The 20,542-nt window shown below is 51.8% G+C and overlaps 8 protein-coding genes across 8 annotated transcripts; 4 read left to right on the top strand and 4 right to left on the bottom strand.

The window, feature by feature from the left end:
• The first annotated feature begins 440 nt into the window (after window positions 1-440).
• J3458_000615 (uncharacterized protein) lies at window positions 441-2,374 on the top strand. Its single transcript, XM_007811655.2, has one exon. It carries the CDS (start codon window positions 1,318-1,320, stop codon window positions 2,146-2,148), a length of 831 nt encoding a protein of 276 aa, XP_007809846.2. The 5' UTR covers window positions 441-1,317; the 3' UTR covers window positions 2,149-2,374.
• A 314-nt stretch (window positions 2,375-2,688) lies between these two features.
• On the bottom strand, window positions 2,689-3,597 carry tfa2_1 (transcription factor TFIIE beta subunit, TFIIEB, Tfa2; the record flags this gene model as incomplete). Its single annotated transcript, XM_007811656.2, has 1 exon — window positions 2,689-3,597. One exon carries the CDS (start codon window positions 3,595-3,597, stop codon window positions 2,689-2,691), a length of 909 nt encoding a protein of 302 aa, XP_007809847.2.
• An 838-nt stretch (window positions 3,598-4,435) lies between these two features.
• J3458_000613 (uncharacterized protein) lies at window positions 4,436-5,856 on the bottom strand. The gene is made up of 3 exons (XM_007811657.2): window positions 5,548-5,856; window positions 5,260-5,386; window positions 4,436-5,165 (listed from the first exon to the last, which is right to left on the bottom strand). The coding sequence occupies exons 1-3, from the start codon at window positions 5,664-5,666 to the stop codon at window positions 4,983-4,985; spliced, it is 429 nt and encodes a 142-aa protein (XP_007809848.1). The 5' UTR covers window positions 5,667-5,856; the 3' UTR covers window positions 4,436-4,982.
• A 1,619-nt stretch (window positions 5,857-7,475) lies between these two features.
• Window positions 7,476-8,701, bottom strand: CAP1 (F-actin-capping protein subunit alpha; the record flags this gene model as incomplete). The annotated part of the gene is made up of 7 exons (XM_066116233.1): window positions 7,476-7,824; window positions 7,935-8,072; window positions 8,129-8,181; window positions 8,235-8,324; window positions 8,385-8,500; window positions 8,560-8,578; window positions 8,648-8,701. The coding sequence occupies 7 exons, from the start codon at window positions 8,699-8,701 to the stop codon at window positions 7,476-7,478; spliced, it is 819 nt and encodes a 272-aa protein (XP_065978115.1).
• A 429-nt stretch (window positions 8,702-9,130) lies between these two features.
• J3458_000611 (uncharacterized protein) lies at window positions 9,131-10,396 on the bottom strand (the record flags this gene model as incomplete). The annotated part of the gene is made up of 2 exons (XM_007811659.2): window positions 9,131-9,168; window positions 9,229-10,396. The coding sequence occupies 2 exons, from the start codon at window positions 10,394-10,396 to the stop codon at window positions 9,131-9,133; spliced, it is 1,206 nt and encodes a 401-aa protein (XP_007809850.1).
• Window positions 10,397-11,607: 1,211 nt separating this feature from the next.
• J3458_000610 (uncharacterized protein) lies at window positions 11,608-15,157 on the top strand. Its single transcript, XM_007811660.2, has 2 exons — window positions 11,608-12,207; window positions 12,264-15,157. The coding sequence occupies exons 1-2, from the start codon at window positions 11,715-11,717 to the stop codon at window positions 13,844-13,846; spliced, it is 2,076 nt and encodes a 691-aa protein (XP_007809851.2). The 5' UTR covers window positions 11,608-11,714; the 3' UTR covers window positions 13,847-15,157.
• A 344-nt stretch (window positions 15,158-15,501) lies between these two features.
• J3458_000609 (uncharacterized protein) lies at window positions 15,502-18,029 on the top strand (the record flags this gene model as incomplete). The annotated part of the gene is made up of 6 exons (XM_066116232.1): window positions 15,502-15,830; window positions 15,924-16,426; window positions 16,639-17,167; window positions 17,566-17,602; window positions 17,685-17,754; window positions 17,869-18,029. The coding sequence occupies 6 exons, from the start codon at window positions 15,502-15,504 to the stop codon at window positions 18,027-18,029; spliced, it is 1,629 nt and encodes a 542-aa protein (XP_065978114.1).
• Window positions 18,030-18,574: 545 nt separating this feature from the next.
• J3458_000608 (uncharacterized protein) lies at window positions 18,575-18,919 on the top strand (the record flags this gene model as incomplete). The annotated part of the gene is made up of 1 exon (XM_066116231.1): window positions 18,575-18,919. The coding sequence occupies one exon, from the start codon at window positions 18,575-18,577 to the stop codon at window positions 18,917-18,919; it is 345 nt and encodes a 114-aa protein (XP_065978113.1).
• Window positions 18,920-20,542: the final 1,623 nt, after the last annotated feature.

Raw genomic sequence — 20,542 nt, 5'->3', positions numbered from 1 at the left:
TTTCTGACCATGAGGTGAAGGCGTCTAGGGAAAATAGGATCATTTGAAACTTGAAAGAGCGGTGCGGCTCGAAATCGGCATAGCTTCTGACAATATTAAGTTCTGATTATGTATTTGACTGGGGAATGACGTGGCTGTTGAGCTGCAGCTGCGGAACAGACGCTAGAACGGCAAGAGGGGCTGGTGGCGGTGGACAAGGAGGCTCCTTCCAAACGATTGCCGAATCCGCATGTGCAATCCCTTTGAGTGTGCGCAGGTGCCATTTTGGTGACGACCAAGGATGTTAACCAGTTAAAGACATGAGATTAAAAGATACTTAAGTCACCTAAGAATATATATGGTAAATAAAGTGCCTTATATACTAAAAGTTACAAGCATATAAGTGGCTACCCTGTTATGAACGACGTACTTAGCAAGTACTAGAGAAAAGTGGAGTATATACATAACAGGCACCTGCGCACACTCAAAGGGATGGATATAAGTTCCCTCTAAAGTCCATATGCTTCTTTCTGTCTGTAGCTGCGACACGCATGGCTTCTTCCATCGAGTATACTGCGATTTCCATCCCGGATGCCGCCATTTTTCTTGATACGGTCCCGGTCCAAAGACCGTCGCATCAGGAATCCACTAACCTAGTTACCACCCTCCATGACGGGAAAAGAGGGACCTGAGAAATATGACAACGCTTGTCGTCCGCATGGTCTGCTGCACCATGATTACTGATCACTAATCCAGAGTCCCTTGTCCAGCAATACAAATCCAACGCCCGCCAATCTAAAACCCGCCAGCCGTGCCATTTCAGCTGGGGTCCTGCCGGCATTGCGGAAATAATGATTACTTACCTCGGATGAAAGCTTCTCCTCAAGTTCAACTGGGACAGCGTAACAGACAAAAAATCTGATGGCGTATAAGTCCTGGCACCGGGGTGGAGAAGAACCGGAGGTTCTCGTTTTCTATCAATCAACTGGAGCCCATACACCAGTCACTTTGAACTTGCCACTGACAGACGCGACTGAGACGCTGGCCCCTATTTCCATTATTTTACCTGTTGAAAAGCTGCTGGACGGCTTTTCGTTCAAGTATACGCCAGAATTGTTGTGACAGCCTCGCTCGATTTTATCCCACCTTCGACTAGACGGGCCGTTATATTTCAGGGCGCCCGTTCCTGTTCCCGTTTGCTGAAGCCTCCACGTTGAGAGAAGTGACTACGGTGTATCTTTCGAGACCAGAGGTAAATCGGTGTACCATACGGCCGTCTCTCAACTTGACAGATTGGACTTAACCCAGACCGCCACCGCCCTTGGGAAACTTGTTTCGATGCCCTCCCCTTCCCAGGCGGAGCGGCTGCTCGTGCCCATCGAACTGTTTTCAGACACATTATGCCCATGGTGCTGGATTGAGAAGCGCAGTCTTGAGGCTGCCATGAAGAAATTTGAGTCCAAGCACCCACAGGTTGAGTTTGAGGTCGTATGGCGATCATTTTGCTTGAATCCGTTGTTCAAGACCAGTACGTTTACTACATGCTTTCCATCCACTTCCACCCAGACCCGTCTAATCTTGCCAAAAACAACTTCTACATACCGCCAGCCTTTCCATGCCAATGAAGAACCATTGAACACCACTGACAGAGGGTCAGAATGTGGCAAGATCGCGCTGTACGACGAAATGGCTGGCGGCCCGGGCAAATTTCAGCCGCATCTTGATCGTGTCAGTGCCGTCGGTGCATCCTACGGCCTCAAATTCTTCGTCAGAGGTGACACCGGCCCGACGCGCGCCTCTCAGATCCTCATCGCCAACATTCTCCGCCGCCGTGGACCCGCAGCCCAAGCACGAGTTGTAGAGGCCTTGTTTCGGAGCCATTTCCTGGACGGCAAGGACATCTCAGACGAAGACGTCCTGGTCAGCTTGGGTAGTGAGATAGCAGGTTTGCCCGCAGATGTAGTTCGGTCAGATCTGAGGGATGATGACAACGGACGGTTTGTAGACGACGAGGCGGAGGCAGCCGTGGAGGAGAAGGGTGTCGAGGCGGTCCCATGCGTAACGGTTTTGGGAAAGTACAAGGTCGGTGGGTATCAGGAGCAGGAGGTTTTCGACAAGCTGTTTGAGCGGATATGGGCGGAGAATGCGCGTGTGTTGAGCAAGCCGTGAGATGATGATTAGTGTTATGACGAGTGTCATGACGAGATTTGAAAATACCCCGAGGAGGCCATTCCAGACAATAAAAGAGACCGACAGAAACTGTAGAGATGATGGCGTTGGAGAATGGCTCTCGACGGCAGTATCTGTCACAAACTGACGAAAACAATTGCTAGATGCATACGAGACCATAGTTCTTTGATGCCCCAGAATGGACAAAGTCACCAAGCAGGCCTCAAGATACTTCAAGATGGAATTAGGTGTATAAGTCCGTGCTAGACGCGAAAGGATATAATATGCTCCACCACAGTTTTCCGAATCCGTGGTCCCAAACGCCGATAAATGCTGCTATCTGTGCTTCCAATTTAGCCATGTCCTGTATTAAAAAGACCCAAAGTCTCTTTCTCCATTTTTTTTGTCGACTCGCCGCCGGAACCTTGTTAGAAACGCCGTAATCCAAGGACCCAGTACATTTGAATTGTACAGTTTCAAAAAAAAAAAAAAATCCCTCGAAAAAAAAGGGAAAAGGGCAGGTGATGTAACGATGGCCACTCATCGCCGTATGTGGCTGAAATCCTGCAATAAATGAGCCATGTGCACATTTGTCGCCTTTCCCGTCCTCTTGCTCGCCCTCTTCTTCTGCACCTTGGGCTTGTTGCCCGCCGCTTGCTGGATCTTGAGCGGGTCTTCGCTAGTAGGCTTCTGTCCAACGTTGACCAGCTTGCGGTGCATGTCTTCGACGCTGGGGATGGGGACGCGGTGCCACATGACCTGGAACTCGGGCTGGACCGCGTTGTGCAGCGACGGGTCGTCGGCCCAGACGTAGCGGGGGAAATTATCCTTCTTGGTGCGGACGACGAGGACCTTGTGCTGCTTCTCCAGGGACGCCAGCGTCTCCTCGCAGTCGGGCCAGCCGTCCTTGAGGTCCTTGACCGAAACGCCCGAGGCGTCCGTCTTGCGCTGCAGGTACGCCAGGAGAGACGTGCCGTCCTTGACGTTGAGGATGATGGGGCGGTACGAGTACATGCCCGTCTTCCACGTCTGCTCACTCAGGCTGGCGTCTGGCTTCCACTCGACGCGCGGGTGGCCCCTCAGTCCCTCCGTCAGCTCCCGCTTGTGCTCCTCCGGGAAGGTTCGCAGGCTGAGATGGTCGATGATGTCGGTGATGCTCTTGGGCTCGCCCTTCTTCTTGAGATACTCGACCGCAAAGGCCATCTGCGTCTTGACTTCGGCACCGTACCCCGTCAACGTGGGCTGAGAAAATGGCACCTCGGGCGCCAGGTCGCGCTTCCTCTTGGCCGTGGGCGTGGTGCTGTCCGATGCGGCGGACGGCGAGGGGGACGGCGGTGCCAGCGACGTCGCTTTGCCGGCGCTCGTGCTGGAAGGGTTCGAGAGCTTCGCGGCCGCCGAGGCCAGCGTGCCGCGGAAGGCGGAGGACTGCTTCTCCAGGTATGAGGACATGGTGGGCAATGAGTGGAAGGGCCTCGAGATGGAGAAGTGGCGGCGTTTCGATAAGAGGTCGTGGGGGTCGGGCGACGGAGATGAAGGGGCCGTGAAGGGGAGGAAGACGGGAAGAAGGCAGAGCTTCGCTGATGGCTGTGCTTGGAAAGTCGAGTCTGAGGTTCGAGGCCGCTAGTTGACTCTGCACGCTGATTGGTCTGTCCGCCGCCTTGCCCGTCTCACTCACCATAGAAACCTTATAAACCTTATTGCTGCGCAGGCACATTCAGAAGTGTGGTCAAGAAATTGGGATGAACTCAATCTTTGTTGTAGCAGAAATTTTGCTACTTTTTTTGTACCTTGTACATTATATGCAAGTACATGGGCGTTGCTTGAATGGCTTGACGTCTCGACACTTGGCATTGCTCCGAACATTGAACGCCCCCCCGAGCCAACCGACTTAATCGACTATAGAGGCTGCAGGAAATGAAGAAGAAAATGGTGGGTGCGTCGGATCGGACGCCTTGCTCACCGCCCGCCTCGTGACCCGGAAGTATAAACAAAGTCGCTGCGAATAAGCGCATCGTCTTGGCCAATGGTGAAACAAACCAGCTATGACTATCCCTCGCTTGTGATTGTAAGTTGTAACCGCTGCCATACTGGGCCAATCCTGGTAATTTACAATCAGTCTTGTTTCGTATGATTTTGGCAGAGAAAAAATTCCGAGTTTAGATGGGGCCAGTCATTTGATTTTGCGTCAGACCATGTCATTTTGCAAGCAGGTACGGAGTACGGAGCACTACGTACATGTAATGATGGTTCCGGACGAATGAGTGACATGTGATTTCCGCGAGTTGGGATTGGTACAATCGAACCACCACTTTCTGCGTGTTGTGGAACATGAGCGGACCCTGTTTGCAGTTCCCTCCCAGTTTGGTACGGAAAATTGAAAGAAGAGCGGACTGTTGCGACAAGCAAACAAGTTTACATGGTGTGGCTGCCTGCGCTCCGCCTGTGCAGAGAAAGAAGCGAGCGATTTACAAAACCATCATTATAATTCTATAGAGAAGACTGGCCTAGTGGACAATATCTACCATTAACCCAGTACAAATAGATCTCAGCCTCTAAATAAGGCAGTGCTGAGACCGCATTTCCAAGTTGCCCGCCGTCAGCTGTCCCCACGAAGACGAGGCTTCTTCTAGGGTGTGAGCCATTGTATAGAAACGCTACTCGACGTCTCAACGGGACTTCCCCTCCTCGACCCCAACTCCCTTTCATAAAAAATTCTTTCGTACCCCTCTCCTTCGCCAACCAATCGTCGCTTGCAAGGGACAAGGCCAGCCTCAGGAGCATTACGAGAAATTCATCATTGCTGAAGATGTATAAAAATCAAAAAGAAAAAGCATCTATGCGGCACCAGCCTGCTGAGCCTGCTGCTGCTTGGCCATGTACTGGAAACCAAAGTAGCCCAGAGCACCGCCGATGAGTATGATGAAATAGACACCGATGCCCACGCCAGTGTTGTCGCTGCTGCCAGAGGCGGCACCGGATGAGGTAGGGGGAGCGGTCTTAGGGGCAGGATCACCGGGCTGCAAAGAAATAGTTGATGAGCGACTTTATTCAACGTACATCTTCAAGTTGAAACACAAAATGACGCCTCGGGGTTTAGGGGGGGGAGCGTACCTGTCGCTTCAGGACACCGACCTGAAGCTTATCCAAGGTCTCGCGAGCCTCGTCACTGTGGCCAACGTCCTCAAAGGCCTCGGTGGCATCCTGGCCGGCGCAATCGAGCAAAACTTCTTCGCCACCACTACCATGACATTGTTAGCTCGTGGTACATTTTTTTAAAAGGGGACATGTCCTGCGTGTGGGCGACATAAGCTCCGTCCCACAGCGCAGCACTTGTTTTTGGTATGTTGGACTGTAGTCCGACAAAAAAGAGTAGTGCTCCAAAGGGCGGCAATTACGTACGGGTGCTCATCAACAAATTGAGTGCAGTCGTAAATCTTGTCATGGATCACGACATAGATGTCCTTCTTGGTGTTGTGCTCGGCAACATCTTGGTAGGTAAGCTCGACGGTAGACGACATGGTGGGCGACGGGTGGTTTGCGGCGGGAGCGCAACAGGAGGGTAACTCGATCTGCAAACAAGGCAATGGACAGGAAATGGCAAAAACCAGGGGATCAAACGCCGTCAACGCGCTCGTAAAAGAGACCTGTGAGAAGCGGAGAGGAATCGAGGATGGAATCGAGATGATGTGGAAAGGAAGACGAGAAAGGGTCCAGGAGCAGGCAATTGTCGAGGCGGCCCCCGAAAGAGAGTGTCTGATAGGGTCTGGTCCCGGTCCAATTGACTTGGCGGCAACAGGGTCGGCGTCTCCAGAATGCACCAGGCACACACAGTGATGGTGCTATGGTGGCCTCAGCCCCCCCCAGATGTCCAGCCTGTAGGTTGACGGACGGACAGCCTGGCTGTAGCTGGCACCACCCGGTCCTCCAACTTCCGTCCCAGTCGGAGGATCCACGGAATCCACGGCACTGGCCAATGGCCTGCCTCAAAATTACTGCTCAACGTTTTTGATTCGTGCGTCACTCGCCCAGACTTCCAGACCCCAGCAAAAAAAAAAAAAACTCCCTGGGAAAGAGTTAGACAGAGAAGGCGTCTGAACTGCTTACGCAAGTTTCCAGATGTCAAGGTCAGCTACAGGCACAGGCAGTGCTCCGCTACGGACATGGAGTGTTCTGACTGCCGCGAGGCTGTCGATAGGCGCCACTGGTTCCTCCGGAGGTCCTGTTAATACACCAGGCAGACGGGCAACACTTGCCTCGTCTGGTCAAGTCCCACGACACTCACAAGGCCCGTTCAAAAGACACCTTGTCCAATTGCGGTCTCGTCAGCATTACCATCCCGGGCTGCAGGCCGTCCCAAGCCAACTTCCATCTGCAGCCCCCTCAGCCATGTCGAGTTGGATTTTCACCGGCCGCCTCTGCTTCCCGTGTCGCTCTACCCCACCCAACCCAGTTCCGAAATGTTGGCGGCTCTGTTCGGTTTTTGACCACGGAAAGCCATGGTTGACTCCGACAAGCTGAACTGTCTCTGCCATGAACCCCACCGCATAACCTATTACGTGATGCGGAGTGATGGACTCGAACGTGCTGCCGTGCCGTCCTTCGGAGCACTTATCTACAGAAGTACAGATAGATGCAGATTTCAGTTCTGGAATCAGGGTGCGCGGCCCCGCCAACGATGGAGGGCACAAAAACTCGCTTCAAGTTGGCCTTTGGCCGTAGTTATGGCGCGCACCAATTCCAATCGATACAATCATGTGGCAGTAATGTTTTGGGCACATGTTTTTCATCACTTTGAAATACTTGTCCCCATTCACCCCCGGATTTCCTCTTGTCACATATCTGGGGAAACCTGCCACGACTCGACGGATGTGTGGAGAGAGGCCAAGCTGGCAGGCAACACATCCCGAGGCAGTTTCCGAACACCGAACGAGCCCATACAATCGGGTCTGGTAGAGGAAAACACGCAAAACGCTATTTTGGGTGCGTGAGTGGGTGTCTTGCATGTTTGGTCTTCTCTGCCACCATCTCTGCCACCATCTCTGCCACCATCTCTGCCACCATCTCTGCCACCATCTCTGCCACCGCCGTCTGTCATTATCAGTTCCACGCACGGTACAATTGACGCGTCCGATCCCTACCTCTCCGGCCGCTAGTAGATGCGCGCTTGACATGTGAATTCTACACCGGTCACGGAGCTCGCAATGACCGATACGATATTTTTTCTTTTCCCTCCAGAATTGTAGAATGTATTCAGCCAGATATAGTTTAGTCTTGTCGTGACATCTCTATGCAATGCATCACCCACTCAAGCCGCTGCGTTATTCCGTCTATCGCTTAGAATTGCCCCCGCCGATATCCTGTCCCAGCCTGTAGCTCGTCACTTTGTCCCATTCAATCTTTTGTCTTGTTACTGGCAACTGTCTCCGTAGTCCCTTGAACGCGCCTTCACTCAAGCTGACAAAGCTCTTGTTCAGCTCCTCCTGGTACTTCTTCTCCGTTGCTGAAATTTCTTTGGCGATTCCGGCGCCAGTCCCAGAGGGAATGGAAGCCGTGACTGGCTTGTTGGTAAGCAGGCGGACGTTGCCATCTTCGTAGTAATGGACGTCGACCTTGATGGAGCCTTCCAGGCTTCCGGAAGCTGGATCAAATACGTATAGTGATCGCCATCGTCCATTCCTAGGAAATATTAGTCACGGAAAACCGCTTTTGCAAATTGATTACTCCTCCGCGAATATTGTTATCAGAAGGACGAAACGGGGATATCATCAACAGCAATGAGCTCGTACCAAAAGTTGTTTGGGCTATACTTGTTGGCCACAATAATAATAGCTACTTTGGAGTCGGTTTCAATGGGATACGTCCCGTATGACGCGTTCGGAAAGTGCTCCTTGACATATGCTCCAAGGCTTTTCAGTGTCGATTTACTGCGCGTTGTCAGCTCCGGGGCTCTCCACTCTAACATAGCTCGGTAATGACATACACTAGGTCGACTTGAGGCCCTTCAATCACATGGCTTTGCACAGCGCTAGCTTTCTGTTTCTCAGTCAGCATTCGAAAACACCCAAAGACTCCTCGAATCAACGTGCCTGTGTTGCGTGGTCGACAGCAAAGCTCGATGAGCTTTCTACGTCGTAGTATCGTCCGTGGCCGAGGGCGTTGTGTGAACTGATGATGACCTATTGCAGCATTAGTATCGGATCATGTCTCTTAGCTGCAGATTCCACCAAATTTCATACCGGTTGGCTGCTGCCAGGCAGCTTTACGGTGACCAGTTGTTCTTCGTTGTATTTCTCAAAGGCGGGAGTGAGTTCGGATACAATGTCTGGAGAAGAAACCGTCAAGGCTTTGATGTCTGCGGCGAATGGAATCAGCAACTATGCGAATATGACGGTCTCGGAGCACTAGTCGAACCGGCAATGACATCGGCGAGCTGCGATGGTGAGTTAGCATCAATGATGACGCGACGCTGGAGGAGCTATCGTGAGAAGAGGAGACTTACCTCGCCGGGAGGAGCTCCCTCCACGAAGGCGGATACCGTCTCGACTTGCGACATGATGCGAACAGGTTGCACCACAGCTGCGTATCCGTTGACAAGGAGGAATGCAAGGACGTACGTTGAGAGGACACGGATTGCGCAGGAGACTCGGCCGAAGCATGCGATCTGTCTGGGTGGAGGTTCAGCTGAGGCGGGGCGGATCTCGAACGAGGGGCAACAGAGCCGCTCAGGCACAGACCAAAGGACGGGTACTTTTTGACCACATACAAAATACTACCATAGCCATGTACTAACCATTCCACTCTGAACTAGCCTCCAAGGTCAACATCAACCTCATATTACGCGTCAACGGAACTAAACGTCGGTTTAGACGACTTATTGTCTACATAAGTGGAAAACGCCGCACTGGCTATGCCCTATGTACAATTATAATCCTCATGAATTTTTTTTTTTTTTTTTTGGGTGGTTCTCTTTTGCTTTCACAGTCTAGTAATTGAGACTCTTCTTGATATTTTCGTAAACACCTGTACATGTAGTTAGTACAATTCTTATACAGGTCTTCATAGAGAAAACCTTCAACTTACGTGCAACATCTGGAATGTTAAACTTCTCAAACATCAAGGCGCTGTGAATGCTCCAGCCTGCCACACGTCCCACAGGAGCTTCCAGCCGGACAAAGGTCTCGGGATCTTCCTGGATAGCTGCGGCCACTTCGGCACCGACTCCGGCGTTGACCATTGCCTCGTGGACGACGAGAACGCGCCCAGTTTTACGAACGCTGGCAAAGACGGTTTCCTTGTCCCAAGGATACACGGTCCTCAAATCAATCAGTTCGCAAGAGATGCCCAAGTCTTCTTCAGCCTTCTGGATAGCTGATAGGCAGGTATACATGGGCTGACCATAGGAAATAATGGTAATGTCCTCGCCCCCCTTGACGACTTCGGCTTTGGAAAGAGGCAGCTCGTAGGCAGCCTCGGGCACTTGCTCAACGGCAGCTCTGTAGAGAATCTTGGGCTCCATAAAGAGGACAGGGTCATTGCTTCGAATAGCTGATAATAAAAGGCCCTTTGCTTGGATTGGTGATCTAGGCATAACAACTCGGAATCCGGGGACATGGGTGAAGAGACTCTCGGGTGACTGGGAGTGGTACAGGCCACCATGACCAACGCCACCACAGGGCATGCGAACTGTCAATGAGCCGGCATGGACTCCTGTAGCTCCTTCACGATATCTTAGTTTCGCTCCCTCGTTGACAATCTGATCGAACGCAGGGAATACGTAGTCGGCAAACTGGATTTCAGCAACTGGTCGCATTCCCTGTGCCGCCAGACCTATACCAAAGCCCATGATTCCTTGCTCCGTCAAGGGGGTGTTGAAGATGCGCTCGGCCCCATACGTCTCTGCGAGCTTCATTGTGCAGCGAAAGACTCCTCCAAACGCAACGTCCTCGCCAAATATCACAACCGAATCGTCCTCGGCTAGGGCAATCCCCAGAGCATCGTTGATGGCCTGGAACAGGTTCATCTTTCTAGTGGCGCCGTTCCGTACTTCTGGAGGAATCTCATTGTGATTACCAAGGGCTGGTCCCTTGCTGCTGTGAGCTAATAATTGCGTTTCCGAGTAGTCTATCGGCTTGTTTAAACGTGCTTGGGGCGGATGGGTGGAATACGCGCGAGCGAAATGGAGGGGAAGCAGGACAGGTCTGGGCGAGGCCGCAACCCTTCGCAACTGACAAACAGCCTGGCGCTTCATTATGTGCGCACCAATCCTACAGCAAAGTCGCAAGAAAGCGGTTGAAAAAAGCGCAAAACATTGATCAAAGATTGGGGAAGGGGAAGAACAAATGCGGCTGCTCTAAGACTAAGAGTTCCCCAGACTTCTGGTAGACTCGGCTTTGACGAACTCGGCTTGCCACGGCCTTTGGATGCCCCACAGTGTACCTTCTCTTGTGCCGCCGTTGAAGATGAATAAGCTGTGCTGTGTATTGGAAGGTCGGACATGAAGGCGAGATGGTATTGATTGAAATTATTAAAATCATCACTGGTAAAGACGTTTTGTAGGTGACTTTGAAGCCAAATGTCAACATCAAAGAGTCGGCTTCCAGGGTATTGGTGACGTAGGACCGGGTGAGTCCTGGTATTAAGAGATCGCACTCCACATTTCGGGGGCACTGACCGAATCACTCCGGGGAAGCTCCGATGACTGTTAAATTTTGTGTGTTAAATTTTGTCAAAAGTGTCAATGCGTTTGATACTACTACCGCACGCCATGACAGAATCCGGTTGAGCGCATAGCTGCAAGTATTGGACTCTTCGTACAGAGACTGTTGAAGCCAGTGATGGCGACGATCCTGGTGTCAATGGATATTAGCTACCCTGAAACGATATGGGAGGAAAGGAGTAATACCACAAGAAGTTGCAGACACAGCTTTTCGGAGCCTGTGAATGAAACATTGAAGATACGACGAGGGCACGACACTTGTATGCAAGGAAAATGCCCATGTCTCGACCGCTATGGGAGTACATTGGATACCTCTCAGGCCCTATGGAGTCCTTGAACAAATGAGACGCGTAAACAGCCTGAGCTCCCAAGGTCTCAACAAATCGTCGGCCGACACCTAATAATTTCAACTCAAACAGCACTCAGGCTATCCATCATCGTCGGGGTGTAGGCCGGAAAAACGGTGACTACATACACAATTCGGTATTCAACCTCTGGCCAGCCAGATTCTTCTAGACGTCTATATAATGTTCGATGTCACGCGCATGCATTGTATTGACGTACATACGTCCATTATTATCTACCGACAAAATCAGTCCTTGTTGCAAGGATGAACCCTGTTTTAAAGGCTTCATAACTGGGACGTGGTGACCGGACGGGTCGTTGCCCTGCCAACCCCTTGGCGCCAATAACCACAATGCCACTTATCCATATCTGTACCTTGGCAAATATGAATGACGCGGCACCAGGATAATTTCCTCAAGGGTATAATAATCGCGTCTTTGTTACCTAGCCGCATTCCAGAGGAAAAAAAAAACCAGAGACCGGGGTTTCACATGGCGACGCAATAATGGCCCCAAGGGAAGGAGCGCACCGATCTAGTCGACGTCGGCATGCGGAAGGAGCAGGCGAGTCATCGAAAAAGCATCATCAACATAGAAAAAAGAGACCACCTACCAAGAGGCCCGGAACGACATCGAATTCTGAAGAAAGCCGAGAAGAGAGACGACATCGACGACCATCGTCATCACAAAATCTGTCCTCTGGAGCTCTGGCGCAATTGAATAGAGAAAATGATCGACGGAAGCGCAAGGCAGAGAAGGACCGGCGGAGCCACCACAGAGGCGAGTACCAAGAGGTGGACACGACGCCGCGATCGACGCCGCAGAAACCGCGAAAACACCACAAGAGCAAGAAGAGGAGGGTTGTGAGCGGTGCCATCATGGAGGAAGGACGAGCGGGAAGGTCTGGTTTAAGGGGCGGCGGCAGCTGGGGGGAGGATGAATTTGAAAAAGAGGAGCTGTACCGCCGCCACAAGAAAAAGAAGCCCAGGAAAAAGCTTTGTGAGCGCGCGAAAACTGACCATTTCCAACTCCACGCCTGCTAATGAGTGCGATAGGGATGATCCTCGGGATCGCCAGCGTCATGATAATCATCATCATTGTCGTTGTGGCTGTCGTCGTCAGCAAAAAGAACGGTGACGACACTGGCTCATCGTCACAGTCCTCTTCGCTCGACGGAAAGGATCCGAATGAAGTCCCCGCCAAATGGAAAAATACATACCTTGACCCTTGGAGTTGGAAGACGACCAAAGACTTCAACGTTACGTTTACGGATCAAATGGTTGGCGGACTGCCCGTAATGGGGTTATTTTCCGAGTGGGACGACTCGGCGAAAGCGAACGACAAGGTGCCGGCTTTGAATGAAGATTGGGGTTCCTATGGAAGCCGACCTGCTCGTGGAGTTAACCTGGGGGGTTGGTTGTCGTTGGAGCCGTTCATCACACCATCTCTCTTCAACTACGATCTGAAAATGGGAATCGTTGACGAATGGACACTCTGCCAGCACCTCGGAGCGTCCGCTGCAAGCACTTTGGAGAACCACTATGCTTCGTTTGTTACAGAGGACACATTCAAAGCCATCGCCGCGGCAGGGCTCGACCACGTACGTATTCCCTTCTCGTACTGGGCAGTCGAGGTGTACGACGGAGATCCTTATGTATTTCGAACGTCATGGCGGTATCTCTTGCGAGCAATCGAGTGGGCACGAAAGTACGGTCTGCGCGTCAATCTAGACCTTCACGGGCTGCCGGGTAGTCAAAACGGTTGGAACCACAGCGGAAGATGGGGTGCTATAGGATGGCTCAACGGCACCGACGGACAACTCAACGGCAAGAGGTCGTTGGACGTCCACGACAAGCTGAGCCAGTTCTTCGCGCAAGACCGCTACAAAAACATCCTCACACACTATGGGTTGGCCAACGAACCGCGAATGACATTTTTGCAGACGGCGGACGTGGTCGGGTGGACGGAAGATGCGTACAAGATTGTGCGAAAGAACGGGGTCAAGGCACTGGTCATCTTTGGCGATGGCTTCATGGGTCTCGGTAATTGGAAAGGGCTGATGACGGGCTACGACGACATGGTGCTGGATGTGCACCAGTATGTGATTTTCAACGAAAATCAAATCGACTTCTCGCACCAAAAGAAGATTCAATATGCTTGCGACGGATGGACTCAACAGGCGCAGCAAAGCATGAACACGCAGACGGGCTACGGGCCCACCATTTTTGCAGAATGGTCGCAGGCCGACACGGACTGTGCCAAGCATTTAACCAACGTGGGCTGGGGCAATCGCTGGGAGGGTACTTTGAACACGGGAGACTCGACAACGTCGGTCCTCACGCCTCGGTGCCCGACAAAGGATAGCAGCTGTTCGTGTGCGCAGGCCAACGCGGACCCGAGCAAGTACAGCGGGCAGTACAAGAAGTTTCTCCAGATGTTTGCAGAGGCACAGATGCACAGCTTTGAGAAAGGCTGGGGCTGGTGGTACTGGACGTGGAAGACGGAGAGCGCACCGCTGTGGAGTTACGAGGCGGCTCTCAAGGCGGGAATCATGCCAACCAAGGCATATAGTCGCGACTTTAACTGTGACACGGATGTCCCGGATTTCTCCAAGAGCGGGCTGGCGGAGAACTATTAGTAGAGGAAGGGGAATTGTTGTAGGAATATGGTGTACGTTGGGGGGCATGAGTAGTGTGTATGTACATATATATAGTGTCATGGGGCATGCGGCATAGCGTTGATATTTGCATCCTGATGGGGTTATTTGGCATGGGGTTGGAGCGGTCTGGGCATCTTGACAGTTTTTGTTACTAGACGGTTGGAGTTTGCATGGCTCTGGTGCAGATATGGATCAACTACAACTATCAATTTGATGCAATTTATTGTGTGGGCTATTGGCATGGTATGTTGTTGTTGAAGGCGGTCTGAGTTCTGCGTCCAAGCGGTGGCTGCCCACCCGCGAACGTTGCCGTTGGAGTGATTCTTGAAGTGAGTTGGTTGCCTGTTTCGGAGCCCGTCGTAGCCCAACACGTCCACCTAAGCTCTTTGAAGAACCAAAGCTGGCGGGCTATGCCGAAGCCACACGTTGAACGGGCCATGACTGTTTCGTCAGCTTTGTCGTTTTTCTCCCCTTCTCTTCTTTTTGTTTGGCAACGCGCCTGAAGCCAGGACTCTGTAGATTTTTCCCTGACAGGCATTGGTTTCCAACTGGGTCCCGCCGAAATCAAGATTGGCCTTTGCCCTAGGGCCGGGACCCCCTCCCCACCCCTCCGAACGGGCACGCTCGAAGGTCTGTCGCGACGTCGCGACGAACTGGATGATGATCCGACAGCGGTATACCCTTGTTATGTCCGTGACTCAGGATTAGTCATGCCGTCGCGCACCGCAAGTTCCACGGATAGACATGACAAATGAGTAGCAAGTGGCTCGTCCACTTACCCGTGACGGGTGGGGGTCTGAGTTTCTAGCAAAAGACAATTTCTGTTTCCATCGATTCAGTTATATGTTACGGGCACATGCGATAGAGCGCCATCATATTGGCAGCGGTGCAAAGACCCGCGCCCACCGCAGAGGATTTCCCCAAAGGGCTGTGTGTCGCCGATGCCATGTTCATGTCAGACATGTCTGGCAAGCGGGACAAGCTCACAAACTGCAGCATTTAATTGTGAAAAAAAAAAAAAAAAAAGGGGGTAGGGATCGAAAACACCAAAACGTACACTTTGTTTAAAAATGAAGCACAGCACTTTCTCTCTTGCTCGTAATCTCCGAACCCGTCATGGCGACCAGTCCGATGTCCCTCGCGTTGGTTCAAAAAAAAAAAAAAAAGAGGGCCCAGAAACTGGGTATTTATCAGCAACTCACTCCAATGACGTGCGGCGGCTATTGCGGGAGGATTCCCCTCCTTCCGCTTGCTCCAATGTGCCGGCTCTCCCTTTGTTGTGGTTCTTGCCCGATTAAGCTAAATTGCAACTTTGAATAAACTCGGAACCCCTTTGGAACTCGCTTTTTTTCTCTAGCTCCCCGGAAAATTACATGCGGAATCCGAGCTCCGAGATTAGTGTGCTTCTGGGGCGTTTCTCTCCTGTTCTTTTTAAATAGCCCTCGTCTCCCTCGACGAATTTCGATGGTCGTGTGGGTTCTTGACGCAAGTGCTTTCAAAGTCGGTGCAAGTATCGTTGAGGAAACCAATTCGACATACTTGGGAATCTTTTTTTCTTTCTTTCTTTCTTTCTTTTTTGTTTCTGTTCTTCTTTTTTTGGCCAGTACAGCTGTAACAGAAGGAAAGCGGATATAATGGCAACGGGGGAGAAAGTACGCCGCGGAGACGACAACGGCGCGGCCATGTCTGAAAGCAGCCTCTCCCACACACTATCGCGGGCCTCACACACCCGACCGCTGGATAGGATGCGCTCGCAAAATGGGTACGGCGTCGACGATGACAGTGACCCTGCGCCTGGTGATGGCGGGGAGGCACACAACGAAACTGCTTCCTCGGAGGCTTCCAAAGATCCGTATGAGGTTGGTTGGGACGGCGGCGACAACGATCCCCTCTGTCCCAGGAGCTTCTCCAAGGGCCGGAAGTGGTTGATTACCATTATTGTTTCGCACGTTGGCTTGTGTGTGTACGTTGCTTGCTCTGGCATGTGTTCATAAGCGTGGTAAATCTTACGGCGCGCGGCACAAGCTTGAGACTAACAAGGCCATGGTGATAATAGTACTTGTGCATCCTCCATATATACATCGACATACACGAAAATGGAGCACGAATTCCACAACTCTCGCATTGTCTCTGTCCTCGGTCTGTCGACTTTTGTCCTCGGCATCGCCTTCGGCCCCATGTTTCTCAGCCCGCTGAGTGAATTCTACGGCCGTCGACCCATCTACCTCGTCTCGTGGACAACCTTTGTCATCTTTCTGATTCCACAGGCAGTGGCCAAAAACATTGCCACTATTCTTGTTTTTCGCTTCTTTGATGGCTTTACAGGCAGTGCCTTCTTGGCCGTTTCCGGGGGCACCGTGGGCGATTTGTTCGCGAGACACGAGTTGCAGGCTCCCATGGCCTTGTTTTCTGTTTCGCCGTTTATAGGACCGAGTCTCGGGCCCTTGCTGGGTGGATTTATCAACTATAATGCTGACTGGAGCTGGACATATTATGTGCTCCTGATTTGGTCCGGCATTATCTGGGGAGCAGTCGTCTTCTTCGTGCCAGAGACTTACCGTAAGTTTTCTTTGGTCTGGACATTATTTTCTGAAGTGTGAGCACATGTGAAAAAAAATAAAAAAATAAAAAAATAAAAAATAAAAAAGTCACACAGGCTGTTCGTGGGGCGTCAGGGTCTCAGTTCGGTTCATCAGCCATCCTTCACCTTGCGGTCATGTTTGTCTCAGACAAGGAGTACGAAGCACTGACCACCTCTCTCACCTTGACAGATCCCATCTTGCTGCGAAACAAGGCCAAGAAGCTGCGTCAGGGGACCGGCGATGATAGGTGGCTGGCTCCCACGGAAAAGGTCCGCAAGTCGGTCGTGCGGGCTGTTGGCCGCTCGTTGCGGCGACCCTTTGAACTGCTCTTCTTTGAGCCCATGTGTCTTAATCTCTGCCTCTTCTCCGCACTTCTATTGGGCATCTTGTACCTCTTCTTTGGCGCCTTTCCACTGGTATTCGGCACCAATCACGGTTTCAATGTTTGGCAGGTCGGCATGTCTTTCTTGGGCATCTTTGTAGGCATGATACTTGGTGTGTTGACCGATCCTGTGTGGCATCGTGTCCGTACCAGGCTGGTTCAGAAACTCGAGACAGAGACTGGCGTCCCAGGTGCCAGCGAACCGGAGTTTAGACTTCCACCAGCCATCATGGGGGCGTTCCTCGTCCCAGCTGGCATCTTCATGTTTGGATGGTCTACATATCCGTGGGTACACTGGATTGTGCCCATTATTGGATCGTGTGTCTTCGCGATTGGGTACGTTCCTCTTCTTTTTGTTTTGCTCATAATCCAGCAAGTCTGTAGCACAACACTACTGCCCTTTGGAGGTATGGGAGGGCGGTGTGCGTCTATCGCCACATGGCCTGCTTCACGGTTGATATACTAGATGTGGTCGTTGCTGTCTGCCAGGGTCTCGAAGCATGGGCCCAGCTCACTCGGCCGAGCGTCAAACCCAGGGATCTGTCGTGGCCACGTTTTGGGCGAGCACTACAGACTGCATGACCGCATGGACTGAATATTGCCAAGACAGAGCATGTCGCAGTGACTTTAGTCACATCTTTGTCAGGTGTCCGGGCTTTGGCAGAGGCCAATTGGCATTGCCCTAGTGCACTCTCGATTTGTACGAGGTGGCTGACTGTTGCGCAATTGTCTAGAAATGTGTTGCTTTTCACCGGCATCTTTACCTTCCTCGTGAGTTGAGCCCATAGGCCAATGGACACTACTGCCTGACCACTGGACCTTGGCTAATAAGGATATTTTGCTGTTGATTCAGGTTGATGCGTATCCGCTGTACGCCGCAAGTGCACTGGCTGCCAACGCCTTTGTGCGATGTATATTTGCTGGTACGTTTGACAAGTTACGAAGAGAGTCCTGCAGTATAAATCTAGATCCACGCGGAGAGTTTTGTTCCCGTGGCAAAAGATAGAAGATGGACTGACCATTTGTTTCCATCGCAGCGGCATTTCCTTTGTTTGGCGTTCAAATGTACGAGAAACTCGGCTACCAATGGGCTTCATCACTGCTGGCTTTCTTGATGGTAGCCATGGTGCCGTTTCCCTACATCTTCTTCCGCTACGGCAGAAGGATACGAAGCAAGAGCAGATATGCCAAGTCGTAACTTATTCCTTGGGTCTGATTCTGTTTTCAGCACGTGGCATTAGTTCTGCTTGTAAGTCTTGATGTTGCCATGGGGCAATGCACAAGCCGAGGCCCCGCATGCCGTCCGTACATCAGATGCCGGCTCAGAAAAATCGATGCCATCACAAGACCCGGGTCAAAAGAAACACCTGCAAGAGCGATGTCCAGGGTCGATTGTACCTAGTACCAATTCCTGCATGCTTGATGTTTCAAGGTGCCTGGGGCTTCGAGGCGGGCCGAATCGCTCTCGCACTGGTGACGCCTGAAGGCGGACCGAGCCCTAAGTCTAAGATTTGACATTCTTATTAATGTCAAATGTCTGATTGCTGTGTAGCGTTGGCCGCCGATGATGGCGAAGAGAAACAGGATTACACATCACCGTACATATTCCCCTAGGCGACGAGTTTTGATGACTATGGCTCCACGGCAGTCTGCATGGTCGAAGCAACGTCGGCTTGATGGACTCTGGCGGACTAATTTGTGACTTGCTGAATTGTCACTGTCACACGCAGTCTGAACACGTCCATGAGACAGGTCCATGAGGCTAGCGCGGTCGTGCAACTAGTCTTGCATGTGAAGCATCTAAGAGAGCTCATGGAACAGAGGCAGCGCATGGTGTCAACGATGGACGGACGGAGGGGAGCTGATGCAACGAAGATTCCGACGCATCCCAAGACGGGGATCCGGCGACGCGGAGAAACAGACAAACAGGCAACACAAAGTAAACGCAGAGGAGGAAACACGGGCATCATTTTGGGCTGCTGCACCTGTCTGCTGCTGTACGCTGCACGCTGCACGCTGCACGGCAGAAGTCGGGCTCCTCGGCAATCCCCAGGTCTGCACAAGCACGGTGATCTGGCGAATGAGTGAGAGTGTGAGAGCACACAGAACACGGGCTGGGTCATCTGCCTGCCTGCTGTGTGCGCAACATTGAAGGCTAAAATGTGATGTGGCAGAAATTGGCTCAGGTTGAAGAGGGCGGTGGTGCTGGATCGATTGGCGATTGTCGATTGTCGATCGTCGCTCTTCGCTCGCGTGCGCTCTCAGGACGGGGACGGCCGCTGTCGTGGTCGAGGCGTGAAGACTCAGCCGACTAATAATAGAAGTGCAAAGAGAGTCGTCCGTATGTAAGATATTTGAAATTAGTAATAGCTTGCGTCAGTATTTCCATGGCAAAATCGCAGCGTCGATTGGTCCATACGTTCGTATTGCTCATTTTTCTTCACGCCGTGGAGGGGGCGGCCAAACAATGCATGCTTCTCTCAGCTCTTCGCTCTGGGAATACGGCGGTGCAGATGACACTGCGGAGGGGCGTGCAAGCCATCAACCGATCTCAGGGGAGGGCCGTTGGTAGGTTTCAATGTTCTACTGGGAGTTGAGGAGAGGAGACGCCGACCAGCGAAGACTATACTGAAATAACAAATAACATGAAGGTGACATGTGAAGCTAGAAAATGGCCGAATGGCGGCGTATTGTAACTCGAGGAGTCAACGGTACAATGTACTTGGAGTACATGGGCATTAGAGGGACCTGCATCAATTCGCTTCGCAAAGAATAGAGGAAGGCGCCGTCGGCTTGGCAGATCACCCTCTCGTGGTTTCCAATACTTTCAAGTCAACCTAGCAGCTTACCTGTGAAGAAGCTAGATTTATTAATGAGTCCTGTCCGGTTCTCGGCCTCTCCCACTAGAGACAGCCCGGTCCTTGCAGGTAATTGGTTTATTCCAAATGCGGCGGTGCCCTCGCATTACGGAGTAGCCGTTGCGGCTTTCGTCTGATGTCGTAGCCCGTCAAAAACTGTTCAGCTTTCCAGGTTCTAGTTTTCTCATGCCCAACCCCATGTTGTCGAGCTGGGCCTATCCATGTAAACCGCAGCTGGAAGCCATTTTTGGGCCCGCGAGGTCCGTATGCGATTATTTGAATTCGTTGTAACTTTACGGAGTATACCTCTGCTTAGTGCTCCCTGTCTATGATATAGCAAGTACCCTGCAATAAGCCACTTGAGTACGTTTCCACTGTCTCAGTCAGCAAAAAAGACCGACGAGTCTCCACGCCCAACCGCCAGTCTTCAGCTTCCGTCACACCTTCCCTTCCATTGTGCCAAGTACACTGACATGCGGCTCTGTCCCAGCACAGGACCGGGTAGTCGCTACAACTGAAACACGGTCGGGCCAGTCATGGCAGAGCTGATGTCCAAACGGGAACCCCACCACGTTAGCCAGTGTTGATACGTATCCAAGCATCCAAGCCTCAACAACTCACCAAGACTTGAAGGTCCCGTCTGGATTCAGCGCCGACAGCCACATTTCCGGGGGAGGAGCACAACGTGCGAAAGCGGAGTTTCGGCCCAGCATCTGGTCGAGTGGTCAAGTGATCAACTAAGTTAGGAATTGCTGAACACCACTTTGAGCAGCCATCCTCTTGCTTGTACATACAGGAAGCTACATGTATGCTGAAGCAGTGACTTACGTACCAGTTGACCGTAATTGGGCCG

This window comes from Metarhizium acridum (genome assembly GCF_019434415.1).
Source record: "Metarhizium acridum strain ARSEF 324 chromosome Unknown scaffold_1, whole genome shotgun sequence".
In the NCBI taxonomy this organism is placed as follows: domain Eukaryota; kingdom Fungi; phylum Ascomycota; class Sordariomycetes; order Hypocreales; family Clavicipitaceae; genus Metarhizium; species Metarhizium acridum.
Note: the sequence above shows the minus strand (reverse complement) of the source record. Positions and strands in the feature narration are given on the sequence as shown.

Excerpts from the sequence above, each read along its gene's own strand:
- J3458_000615 (XM_007811655.2), top strand. The coding sequence starts at position 1,318 with ATGCCCTCCCCTTCCCAGGCGGAGCGGCTGCTCGTGCCCATCGAACTG.
- J3458_000613 (XM_007811657.2), bottom strand. The coding sequence starts at position 5,666 with ATGTCGTCTACCGTCGAGCTTACCTACCAAGATGTTGCCGAGCACAAC. Across the intron at positions 5,387-5,547 it reads CAATTTGTTGATGAGCACCC|TGGTGGCGAAGAAGTTTTGC; the intron begins GTACGTAATTGC and ends ATGTCATGGTAG. Across the intron at positions 5,166-5,259 it reads TCGGTGTCCTGAAGCGACAG|CCCGGTGATCCTGCCCCTAA; the intron begins GTACGCTCCCCC and ends ATTTCTTTGCAG.
- J3458_000610 (XM_007811660.2), top strand. The coding sequence starts at position 11,715 with ATGGCCCCAAGGGAAGGAGCGCACCGATCTAGTCGACGTCGGCATGCG. Across the intron at positions 12,208-12,263 it reads GAAGCCCAGGAAAAAGCTTT|GGATGATCCTCGGGATCGCC; the intron begins GTGAGCGCGCGA and ends TGAGTGCGATAG.